The following is a 12,744-nucleotide window of genomic DNA, read 5'->3' as shown; positions in this document are numbered from 1 at the left end:
GACACCTTGCAAAATGTCCATATTACAGAGGAGGAAGTTCTGGATGTCTTGAAACTGGCAAAGGTGGATAAATCCCCAGGACCTGATCAGGTATACTTGAGAACTCTGTGGGAAGCTAGGGAAGCGATTGCTGGGCCTCTTGCTGAGATATTCATATCATTGATAGTCACAGGTGAGGTGCCGGAACACAGGAGGTTGGCAAACGTGGTGCCACTATTTAAGAAGGGCGGTAAGGATAAGCCAGGGAACTACAGACCAGTGAGCCTGATCTCGGTGGTGGACAAGTTATTGGAGGGAATCCTGAGGGACAGGGTTGTACATGTACATGTATTCCTGATGAAGGGCTTATGCCCGAAACGTCGAATTTCCTATTCCTTGGATGCTGCCTAACCTGCTGTGCTTTAACCAGCAACACATTTTCAGCCATGTATTTGGAAAGGCAAGGACTGGTTAGGGATAGTCAACATGGCTTTGTGAGTGGGAAATCATATCTCACAAACTTGATTGAGGTTTTTGAAGAAGTAACAAAGAGGATTGACGAGGGCAGAGTGGTAGATGTGATCTATATGGACTTCAGTAAAGCACTTGACAAGGTTCCCCCTGGGAGACTGATTAGCAAGGTTAGATCTCATGGAATGCAGGGAGAACTAGCCATTTGGATACAGAACTGGCTCAAAGGTAGAAGACAGAGGGTAGTGGGGGAGGGTTATTTTCCAGACTGGAGGCCTGTGACCAGTGGAGTGCCACAAGGATCAGCGCTGGGTCCTCTACTTGTTGTCATTTACATAAATGATTTGGATGTGAGCATAAGAGGTACAGTTAGTAAGTTTGCAGATGACACCAAAATTGGAGGTGTAGTGGACAGTGACGAGGGTTAGCTCACTTTACAACAGGATCTTGACCAGATGTGCCAATGGGCTGAGAAGCGGCAGATGGAGTTTAATTCAGATAAATGCGTGGTTCTGCATTTTGGGAAAGTAAATCTTAGCAGGACTTATACACTTAATGGTAAGGTCCTAGGAAGTGTTGCTGAACAAAGAGACCTTGGAGTGCAAGTTCATAGCTCCTTCAAAGTGGAGTCGCAGATAGATAGGATAGTGAAGAAGGCGTTTGGTACGCTTTCTTTTATTGGTCAAAGTATTGAGTATAAGAGTTGGGAGGTCATGTTGCGGCTGTACAGGACATTGGTTAGGCCACTATTGAAATATTGTGACCAATTCTCGTCTCCTTCCTATCGGAAAGATGTTGTGAAACTTGAAAGGGTTCAGAAAAGATTTACAAGGATGTTGCCAGGGTTGGAGAATTTGAGCTCTGGGGAGAGGCTGAACAGGCTAGGGTTGTTTTCCCTGGCGCGTCGGAGGCTGAGGCGTGACCTTATAGAGGTTTACAAAATTGTGCGGGGCATGGATAAGGTAAAAAGGCAAAGTCTTTTCCCTGGGGTGGGTGGGTCCAGAACTAGAGGGCATAGGTTTAGGGTGAGAGGGGAAAGATATAAAAGAGAACTAAGGGGCAACTTTTTCACACAGACAGTGGTACGGGTATGGAATGAGCTGCCAGTGGAAGTAGTGGAGGCTGGTACAATTGCAACATTTAAGAGGCATTTGGATGGGTATATGAAAAGGAAGGGTTTGGAGGGATATGGGCTGGGTGCTGGCAGGTGGGACTAGATTGGGTCGGCATGGACGGGTTGGACCGAAGGGTCTGTTTCCATGCTGTACATTTCTGTGACTCTATGAATCTTTTTTGCTGTTCCAGTCTTCATAATTGGGCTCAGTGGTTAGCACTGGTGCCAGAGACCTGGGTTCAATTCCCGCCTCAGGTGACTGTCCGTGTGGAGTTTGCACATTCTCCCAGTGTCTGCATAAGTTTCTTCCAGGTGCTCCAGTTTCCTCCCACAATCCAAAGACGTGCAGGTTAGGTGAATTGGTCATGCTAAATTCCCCATAGTGTTAGGTGGATTAGTCATAGGGAAATAGGTCTGTGTGGACTACTCTTCGAAGGATCGGTGTGGACTAGTTTGGTCGAATGGCCTGTTACCACACTGTAGATAATCTAATCTAATCTAAAACTGGCAAGACTGCTTGGTTTCCTTGTGTGGTGGCAGAAGCCAATTAGTCATGCTGTGCAATATAGCAAGTACTCTGAAGGAATTTGAAGTTTAGAACTTGAAGAAAATGATTCTAATCTTGATTTACCAACTACATGTTAAATTATTAACTTTACATACACAAACATGCACTTAAGTTCATCATGTTAATAAGGTCATTTCTTATTTTTGTCTCTGCAGAAAATCATTTACAGTAAAGATGAACACCTTGATTTCTCATTTTGATACGACTGTCATACAAATTCAATGCTTCTGAAATTAGTTTTAATGCTGTTACATTGCTTTGCACAGATAGTGTGTCTCTGGACGCCGAGGAAAAGATCTCATTTTATTCATATTTTGCATTGATGTTACAGGTTTCAAATCTTAAAGGTTGCAACAATGTGAAAGCTACATCTTTTACACTGTTGGCCAAAACATGACCAGCAAATTTTCTATAGCAAATCAATTTATGATGTGCACAGGTCCACATGTCTGAGATCTTAACGTTTTGACCATACGTGTACATGCACAAATTTATTGCTGTAAACAAAAGTAAGTATAAATCTGACCAAAGAAAACTATGAGAGGCATGTGGTGAGGGTATACTAGAAAAATACATTAAACATTTGATAGTGGATAGTCCATGGCTACCATTAAAGCAATTATAAAAATCTACAACAGATATACATTCTTTTAAGGCACAAACAGCCGAAATGAAAGGCAAATCACCATAGTCAAGAAAGAAGCTAAAGATTGTACTATATTAAATGAAGTTGCTTGCAAGAAAGCCAGAAATAATGATAAACTAAAAGATTGGGAACAGTTTAATGCACAAAAGGAGGACCAAAATACTGATCAGGCAAAGGGGAAGATACAATGAATGCAACTTAGCAAGGTACCTACAGGAGGACCATGTAAAGCTTTTATTGATATATGAAAGGAAAAGATGAGCAAGGATAAATATGGGCTGTTATAAGGGACAGGAGAATTTATATTGGAGAACAGGGAACAGTGAGAGGAATTAGTTACTTTGCAGCTGCCTTGACAGAAGACGATATAGAATTCCAGAAACATTAGGCGGCCAAGAAGGCGTAACTGAACAGCAAGAGACAGCACTTGAAAACTAACTTGACTGAGGATTGATAAATCTCTTTGACCAGATGAGTTTCGTCCCAGTGTATTGAAATAGGATGCAGTGGATACATTGGTGGTAATTTTATAGATGCTGGAAAAGATTCCTGTTGACTGAAGGTAGTAAATTTAACTCCATTATTGAAGAGGAGAAGCAAGAGTGGACAACTACATACATGTTAGCTTGATGCCCATAGAAGGGATATTGTTGAATCTATTATAAAGGATGGGGATAACAGAATATTTAGAAAATAATGGCAAATTGGGAGAACCAACATGGATTTATGAAAGGGAAATCATGTTTGATAAACTTGGCATTTTCTGAGAATGTTACTTGTAGCATAGACAAGATAGACTAAAAGGAACCAGTGGGTGTAGTGTATTGGATTTTCATAAGGCTTTTGATAAGGTCTCACACAGGCAGTTAGTAAAATTTAAACACATGAGACTGAGGGAAATATACAAGTATGGATTGACAATTGGTTAACAGACAGGAAGTAGAGAGCAGGAATAAACAGATCACTTTCAGGATGGCAGGCTTACTAGTGAAGTACCTCAAGGGTAACTGCCAGGTTCACAAATGCTCATAGTTGGTGTAAATGATTTAGATGTTGGGGTCAGTTGGAATATTTCTAAATTTTCTGATGACAGCAAATTAGGTGGAACATGAAGATGACACAAGAGGCTGCACATAATAGATATAATATAATGTGAAGTTATTCATTTTGGTAGAGATAAAAAAACACAGGCAGAAGTATGAGTACCCAAAAGTATTTGGGTTTCCTTACCCACAAGTCACTAAAAGCGAGCATGCAGAAACAGCAAGCAATTAGAAAGGCAAAATTACAAATTAACATTCATTTCAAGGAAATTTGTATAGAGATGCAAAGATGCCTTGTTGCAATTGTACAATTAAGATCTCACCTGGAGTATTGTGTACAATTTTGGACTTCTTATTTAAGGAAAAGAATATACTTGCCATAGAAGTAATTCAACGGAAGTTCATCACGTTAATCCTTGGGATGGCAAGGTTTTTTTGAGGAGGAATTGAGAAAATTGAGTCTGTACTCTCCAGTGCTTGAAACTATCAGAAGCTATCTGCTTAACACTTAGAAAATTCTTATGGCCATGGCAATATCCTCCAGCAACATAAGCGGCAGGCCATTTAAGATCAAGATGAGGAGCAATTTCTTTACTCAGCGGATGATGGATCTTGGAATTCTATATCCCAGAGGCTGTGGAAGCTTAATCACTCAGCAGGTTTGAGACAAAAAATTATAGGTTTCTGGAGACTAATAGCATTCATGGGTAAACAAATAGTGAAGGAAACTTGCATTCGGGACATTATCAGCCATAATCTAGAATGGCAGGGCAAGCCATTGGCTGAATGGCCTATTTCTGTTCCTTTTTAAAGGATCGCAGGAGTAGACCACCTGTTAAAGACCAATTCATGGTCTGTTTGAAAAATGCACTTCAATGGAGGCAAGTCTATTACACACAGATTTCAGAGGGTTTAGCAGACTTGCCTATCTTTAAACTGACTTCAAATACTAAACAAATGGATAAACCAATATAACCCCTTATTAAAAGGGTTAATTCATGAGGAAGAATTAATAGCAAAAAGAATATAAACTCAAAAATTCTGGCAATCAAACATGAGAAAGAATACATGAAATCAAAATGAAGTTTTTTGGGTTGCTAGTAACATTGGTTATTAACTTTACCTGTAAATACAATTTTCTTATAACAGATGATTCCAAAAATAACTTTTATACCTTTATGCAATCAAATAAATTCTCCAACTGCAGTGTTCAGGAAAAAAATCCTTTTACACCCCACAGGAAATACTCAATGATTGGAGCAAAGTGATTCTCATTATGCATAACTGGGGAACAACAGTCCCACTGGAGAAAGAGTTGCTTCCAGTAATTATTTTAATTTAAAAAAAACTTTGTAATGAAGTGAGTAGAGGTACCATTAGCAACGTAGAATTTCAAAAGGCACACAAATTTTTGTTCGATAAGGTTTAGTGTGTCAGTGACCAGCGCTTAACTGTACCTTGTAACTCTGCAGCTTGATTCTCTGCCCCTTCTTTCCCTGTTTGAGAGACCTGGTAATAAGCACTATCTGCACCTCGCAAAGTCTCTTTTCTCAGTATGGACAGATCAGGGCTTTTACCCCCTGAACCTCGGAAAAATGATAAAACTCCAGGTGTCTTTCTTGCTAGAAAAGACCAAGAACATTTCTTTTTATAATTTCTAAATGAATTCCTATCCACTTTTGCTAATAACTACAAGCAGCAAGCCAATGGTAGCAATGTAGTTAAAAAAAACTGTGGTGCTGCTATGCTGTTTATGTAATAACACACTACAAAGCAAGTATGGTGTCTGCTTTTAAAAGTAAACTTACAAGTCTGTTCAGATTCTATACTGCGATTTCCTTGACTGCTGTTGCTTTCTGAATGTCTTGCAGGACTATTGGCCTTCGGTCTGTCTGCATTACTGAAATATAGCCAATGTAAGAGAGACATTAGATATAAATATTTCCTTAAAACATAAAAAAGTTAAATGCAATGCATTTCTTTTTCTTTTCATGTGTAGAAATGTACAGAAACATTGCAGTGTTTTTCAGGAATCAGGAATATTTCAGGAATATTTTAGTGGGCGGCAAGGTGGCACAGTGGTTAGCACTGCTGTCTCACAGTGCCTGAGACCTGGGTTCAATTCCCGACTCAGGCGACTGACTGTGTGGAGTTTGCACGTTCTCCCCATGTTTGCGTGGGTTTCCTCCGGGACTGCTCCGGTTTCCTCCCACAGTCCAAAGATGTGCGGGTCAGGTGAATTGGCCATGCTAAAATTGCCCGTAGTGTTAGGTAAGGGGTAAATGTAGGGGCGGGTGGGTGTGGACTTGTTGGGCCGAAGGGCCTGTTTCCACACTGTAAGCAATCTTAAAAAAAAATTTTGTTCAGCTGGTTCTAATGAAGATTGAAACTAGACAGCAAAGGTTTAATAAAGCTTTCAGTCAAACTGCATAAGAAAGACATTACAGAGAAAGAATAAAAGATCACTAAACAATTAAAAGTTTGTAATAGCAACCTAAAAGGGGAAGAACTTGACTTGAGCAATAACAAACAAATATTGTGGAAATCCATAACCATAACAATATTTAATGTAATAAAACATTCTAAAATGCTTCATTAAAAAAAAACCTAAACACAAAATCCTGCTATGATCCATGCTAATTTTCCTTTACGGTGTTTCACTTGCTCCCACTTCACCCCCATCCAATTACTTTGCCTGTTGTACTCCTTCATCATTCCCAGTCATCATACATTCTCTTCCAAGATCTTCTACAGCATTCTTGTACTCCTTACAACTAGAGAAAACATTAAAATGTTAAAGTCTAGACTTCACATAATGGACATAATAAATGCTAAAAGGAACAATACTTTTAAGAAAAAAAACACATACAGTACCTGAGAGCAAATGCAATGATTGAACTTGGTTCCTTCTCACATACTGTAATTGGCACACGCTCATGGTCCCACATCAGGTAATGCTTGTCAGGATCACTATAAAATAATTCAAATTTCACATCACATACAAAATCATTTAATATGTTACTTATACACATGACCCAGACCACAGACCGAGACAGTCTTTTTCATGTATTTAATATGCTTTAAAACTACAGTGGAATTAACATTTCATTGTGTTAATTTTATTTAAGTTACTGAGCAACAAGCAATATTTCATGTTGAGAGTTTCTATCACTAATTCTTATTGCACTATGCTTTTAAGTAATATTAAACATAAACTGTGCATGTTGAGATACATTAGGCTTGATCATTGCATCAGCGTAATCACTGTTCACACTTGTTAATTTAAAGCATTAATGAAACGCACAATCATATTCTGGTTTCACTCAAGTTATTGCAAATTAGGAACACCACATTTAGAAATGAAATTCAAAATGTGATCAATTGCACCGGAAAGGTTACTTTTTAAAACACAAGGTTAAAAAAAGTACATACGAACGTACATAACAGGAGTACGCATAGGCCATTCAGCCCATCAAGCCTCCTCAACCATTCAAGAAAATCATGGGTGATTGGATAATTAACCTTAAATCTACATTTCCACCTGCCCTGATAACCTTTCAGCCCTGATTTAATGTGAACCTCTTTACCATAAAGAAAGGATTTTACTTCCATTATTTTTTCAGGGAGTATTAAAGATACTCAAAACCCCACTACCCTCGAGAGAAACAATTTTGTCTAAAACCTGTTCCAAATGGGAGTTGCTGGATTTCTTAAATAGTGACCCCTAGTTTTAAATTCACCCATAAGAGGATACATTCTCTCCACATCTATCCTGTCAAGACCACTTAAGATCCTATCTTTTACAATCAAGTTGCCTCTTACTTTTCCAAACTCCAATGGATACAAGCTGACCTACCCAACCTTTCTTCATAAGGCAAATCCCCATTCCACACATTAATCTAGTAAACCTTCTCTGAGCTGCTTCCAACACATTCACATCCTTCCTTAAAGTAATCAAAAGTGGACAATGTTTCAGATGCAGTCTCAGGAGAGCCTGTGCAAATGAAGCATAACCTCCCTACTTTTGTAATCATTGCCCTGGTGGTAAATAATGATATTCATTTACCTTTCCGAATTCTTGTTGCAGCTGTACATTAACCTTGTTCGATTAATGCATGAGGTCATCCAGATCTCTCTGCATCTCAAAGCTTTGCAACCTCCTACCATTTAGATATGGTTCTTCTTGCTAATTTGGACAACCTTACATCTTCCCAACCTGCAATCCATTTGCCACATTTTTGCACATTAACTTAACCTATCTACCCAGCTATATTTTTGTAGCCTTCTTGTGTCCTCTTCACAACGTACTTCCCTTTTACTTTGTATTATCCCTTCATCCAAGTCATTTATATTCAGTGTGACCAGTAAAATCCCAACAGCAATCTTCATGGCATTCCATCCACTACATCTTGTCAAATCAGAGAAAGATACATTTATATCTACTCTCTGCTTATCAGTCAGTCTATCAATGTCAACATGAACTTTCATTTTCCGCAAAAAAAATCTTTAATGTAGCACCGAATGAAGGCTTTCTGGAAATCTAAATGCAATACATCCACTGGTTCCCCTTTACCCACAACTTGGTTTTGCTCCTCAGAAAAATCCAACAGAGTATCATTACTTTCTTTCTTACTATACTCTTTTGAATGGTTTCCTATATCATGGTGGCATGGTTAGTTAGCACATTCACACTGCAGTCCTCACTCTCATCCTAATGGGATAAAAGAATCTCAAACCTCTTTGGAAAATTGCAAAGGGTGAGCTGCCTGCACTCCTACTCCTGGGTCCTCTTACCTGCCTCTCAGTCACATTCTACTCCCTGAGCTACTATCAAATCAGATGATCCAACCTCAAGAGATGTGATCACTTCCTGGTACAAAGAATCCAGGTAACATTTCCCCTCCCTGATTTGTCAGTGTCTGTGGTTCAGTCTCCAGCTCAAACGGAGTTGAAGCTGCTTGAGCTTCAGACACTTGCAGCAGACTTGTTTACTCTGAACCAAATTGGCATCCAGGAACTCCCATATGTTGAAACTGTGACACATCTTGGCCTCCTTAATACGTTCTGATTAATTATATTATTTTATTAATTTTATAGTTTTTTGGTATATTTTATTAATGTTACCATCAGTTGCTATAGTACATTGAATTTTATCAATAAAATAAACCTTAGTCATTTACCAGATACTCACCAAATATCTGTACTAGAAGAACTTTCAATTCCAGAGGCTGAAAATGTTTAAACTAAAACACAGAACTCCTCTTTTCTTTTCTCTCAGAACTTCCTTAATCACTTATGTACTTTTCCATAAATCATATTAAGTTAGCCAGGTTTATATGTTCCTAAGACAAAAGGCCATGCAGTCTCACTTAGTGAGGATGTAGTTTCAGCGGGTTCTTAACTCATCTGCTCTTTCACTGGTAGCCTTGTTAAAACCCTGCTTAAGGCTGGCAACTACAGAATTTACATTGTAAATTTCAGTGCAATGTGACGTGCAAACTAAAATAGACATTCCTACCCAACAACTGCATTTGGCTTTAAAATGGGTAGGTAGAACAAAAGAAACTTACAATGGGAAAGGAATGGGGTTGTAACTGTTTCCAGGAAGTAGATTTGCAAAAATAGCCTTCATAGTTGACTTTTCTTTTACTTGACTGTCACTGGAGCCCAAAAGGTGTCCATCATATACATCTGCAAGTTCAACATAATCTGTTAAAACCCATTATTTGAGAAGGTTGTCACACAAACAAAGATGTCAAAGTCTCAAATGCATTCCAGTACATTTCCACTTGGACAGCTTTAAGAGAACTCAATATGCAGAATGACTAGAGTGTCAAGGCTATTGTTTGCTCTTAAAAACAAAACAAATGGCTTTACTTAAAGACAGTATATTATCCAAGATAACAGTAGAGAGAAAAAAAAAGTTCTAGCAAAATCACTCGGCCATTGGCAAAGTGCAGAGACTCAATGTGCCAATTTACTGCATTACAACCTTAAAAGTTACAGAATTTCCCTTATTTTATTACACTCCTTTCTCTGGTTTAGAGATTCAGAATGTTCCCAACACTAGGCTTTAGTATAAATATAACCAAAGTATAGGTAACAGTTTACTTGACAGCACATTTGTAATTTACCAATTAAATCCCTCAATTGTAACAGATTTCCACGAACTGCTTTTTTCTGTGTACAGTTAGTGAATATTAATTTAAAAAAAGAGTGTGTTCTGCCTGTAGTACTCTATTTTGAAAGTAATTGAACCAATTACAAAAATTTTTCCCAACAGGATATTATAAGGGTGGCAGTTAATGTTAGGCTTGATTCCACAGAATATGGGAATATGATACAAAAACAAAACATTTAAGCCAATATTATTTCAGTATTGCAAGGTTTGTTTTTAAACTTGCATTAACAAAGCCCAAACTGATCAAGTCTCAAGAACTGAAAAGACACCATTTTTACTAAGCACAGAACTAAGCATAGTGAAAATTTTATTACTCAAGAAGTAACTTCTGCCAAGGGAGGAAAAAAAAGCCAAACCTATTAAAGATAAATACAGTTAGATGGAAAAAGGCCATACCAAAAAGTATTTTTCAGAGCAAAATTAGAAGATAAACAATGGTAAATGAATAAGTTTTCAAACTATGGCATTTACCTATTCACACAGATTTTTTAAAACATTCTTTCATGGCATAAGAGCATCACTGATTGGATGGTAATTATTTATTGCTTATTTTTAGTTACCCTTGAGAAGATGCCTTCTGGAACTGCTACAGTCCATATGGTGCAACTATACTCTGCTTTTAAGAGTTGCAGAGTTTTGGATCAGCGACACTGAGAAATTGCAATATAGTTCAAAATAAGGATTGTGCCTGTAGTGTTGAGGGAAACTTGAAAATGCCCTCCTGCATTTGCTGTCCTGATTCCTCGGGCTGATAGGTGTCAGAGGTTTATAAAGTGCTACTGAACAAGTATGGGTGAGTTGTTGCAATGCACCCTGAAATAACTCCATAGATGCCAGGATCCTGTCACCAAGTCATGGGTTATTTACACACAGAAGTGGAGAGTCTTTGCCACTGATCTGGCTTTCTCAGAGCCAGCTCTTAGAGTGAACAGAACTCCTGATGCTTGTTTTTATATCTGACTGATTGATTGGCACTATTAATCTAGTCCAATCAGGGAATTCATTTTCTACTCACTCCACACCTTATAGATAGTAGATACCGCTGCCATTGTGTATCAATATTGGGGGAAATGAATATTCAAAGTGATGAAGTGGATGTAAACCAAATGAACTGCTTGCTCTGGATGGTGTTGGAGCTGCAGTCATTCAAGCTAATGGAAAGTATTCATCACATTCCTGACTTGAAGGTAGCAGACTGGCGTTGAGAGTCAGGGAGTGAATTATTTGTCAACAGTATTTTTATGGCTGGTCCAGTGCAGTTTCTGATCTATGTAAGCTCTAGGATAGCTGGGTGTGTCAGCAATGTTAATGCTGAATGTCAAGGGGTAATAATTTAGATTCCATATGGTACCATATTGCTTGACATTTATTGGGTGAGATTACTGATCATTTATTAGTCCATGTCTGGGTGTTATCCAGTCTTTCTGCATATTAGCACTGACTGCTTCAGGATCTCAATCCCAAATGGTGTTTGAGAAATGTCTCACTCACAAGGTCAAAGACCTGCAGGTCCACTAGTACATTTCATGCACCAAACACAATGCTGCTTTATGGAGTGGGTAATGGCAATACACTCAGAGAACTGCATAGAAAATGTTGAATAAGATTAACTTCACCAACTGGCAAAATTGTGACATGAATTTACAAAGCTTTGAAGATAAAAAAGAATATTCATAACCCTAGTGTTATAAGGCTGCTGTGACCACCTGATAAACCCAGGCAAACCTCATGGAATATACAAAAAGCTACAGCCTCAGAATTATCATCTCAATCAAGCAGCACTGAACTGGAGAGATATAATTATTTGCATCTCATGTTTTTCTCATATTTGATAACTTCACAAATGGAAGATGAAAGGTTATGCATGTAGACAATGGAGCTAGACTGGGAGTAAACAAAGGAATCATATCTCAGTAGCTTGAATTGAACTACATGGACTGAATACAGAAAGGATGCCAAAACTCTTCCTATTCGCTGGTCACAATCTCAATCTCAGCAAAACAGCTTTGGTGGAAGAGAAATCATCATACAGAAATCTCAGTTGCCTGAGATAACTAGGGTATCTGCAAGCTCCATCACTCTTGTGTAAACAGAACAGTTATGCAGTTAGGACTTAGGTTTCACTCTTCTAATTTCAAAATACTCCAAAGACTGCCATCTGCAATTGCCCTTATCTCCTTGTTTATACTAAGTACCACTCCTCCCCAACCTCCCACCTTTTAAGCTTATTAGATTAGATTACTTACAGTATGGAAACAGGCCCTTCGGCCCAACAAGTCCACAACGACCCTCCGAAGAGCAACACACCCAGACCCATTCCCCTACATTTACTCCTTCACCTAATACCAAGGGCAATTTAGCATGGCCAATTCATCTAATCTGCACATCTTTGGACTGTGGGAGGAAACCAGAGTACCCGGAGGAAACCCACGGAGACGCGGGAGAATGTGCAAACTCCACACAGGCAGTTGCCTGAGGTGGGAATTGAACCCGGGTCTCTGCCGCTGTGAGGCAGCAGTGCTAACCACTGTGCCACCCATTGCCTATGTGTTGTGCGTGTTTGTTGTCACACAAGTTTCATTGGTTAATATTCCATGCCAACATTCAAAAACACCTGTTGAATTGACCTACTTTCCATTTATTTGGCCAACTAAGTTTAATTGAAGTCTAATAACAATATGCTAAAAATGTTTTTTAAAAAAGATATTTGTTGTGAATGACTAAAGCAAGGTTTAAAAACAG

At 38.6% G+C, this 12,744-nt stretch overlaps 1 protein-coding gene across 4 annotated transcripts in view; it reads right to left on the bottom strand.

The window, feature by feature from the left end:
• pikfyve (phosphoinositide kinase, FYVE finger containing) overlaps window positions 1-12,744 on the bottom strand; it is a 154,231-nt gene that overhangs the window by 19,084 nt on the left and 122,403 nt on the right. For 3 of the 4 annotated variants that reach the window (XM_060827485.1, XM_060827484.1, XM_060827487.1), the window contains 5 exons: window positions 9,392-9,512; window positions 6,696-6,791; window positions 6,512-6,595; window positions 5,630-5,721; window positions 5,279-5,443 (listed from right to left, as the gene is read on the bottom strand). In XM_060827485.1, the coding sequence (XP_060683468.1) occupies window positions 5,279-5,443; window positions 5,630-5,721; window positions 6,512-6,595; window positions 6,696-6,791; window positions 9,392-9,512 (558 nt within the window). The remainder of the gene's footprint in view (window positions 1-5,278; window positions 5,444-5,629; window positions 5,722-6,511; window positions 6,596-6,695; window positions 6,792-9,391; window positions 9,513-12,744) is intronic. The other variant, XM_060827486.1, reaches the window with a different exon arrangement.

This window comes from Hemiscyllium ocellatum, chromosome 7, assembly GCF_020745735.1.
Source record: "Hemiscyllium ocellatum isolate sHemOce1 chromosome 7, sHemOce1.pat.X.cur, whole genome shotgun sequence".
NCBI classification, from domain to species: Eukaryota; Metazoa; Chordata; class Chondrichthyes; order Orectolobiformes; family Hemiscylliidae; genus Hemiscyllium; species Hemiscyllium ocellatum.
This window is presented reverse-complemented; position numbering and strand designations above follow the sequence as displayed.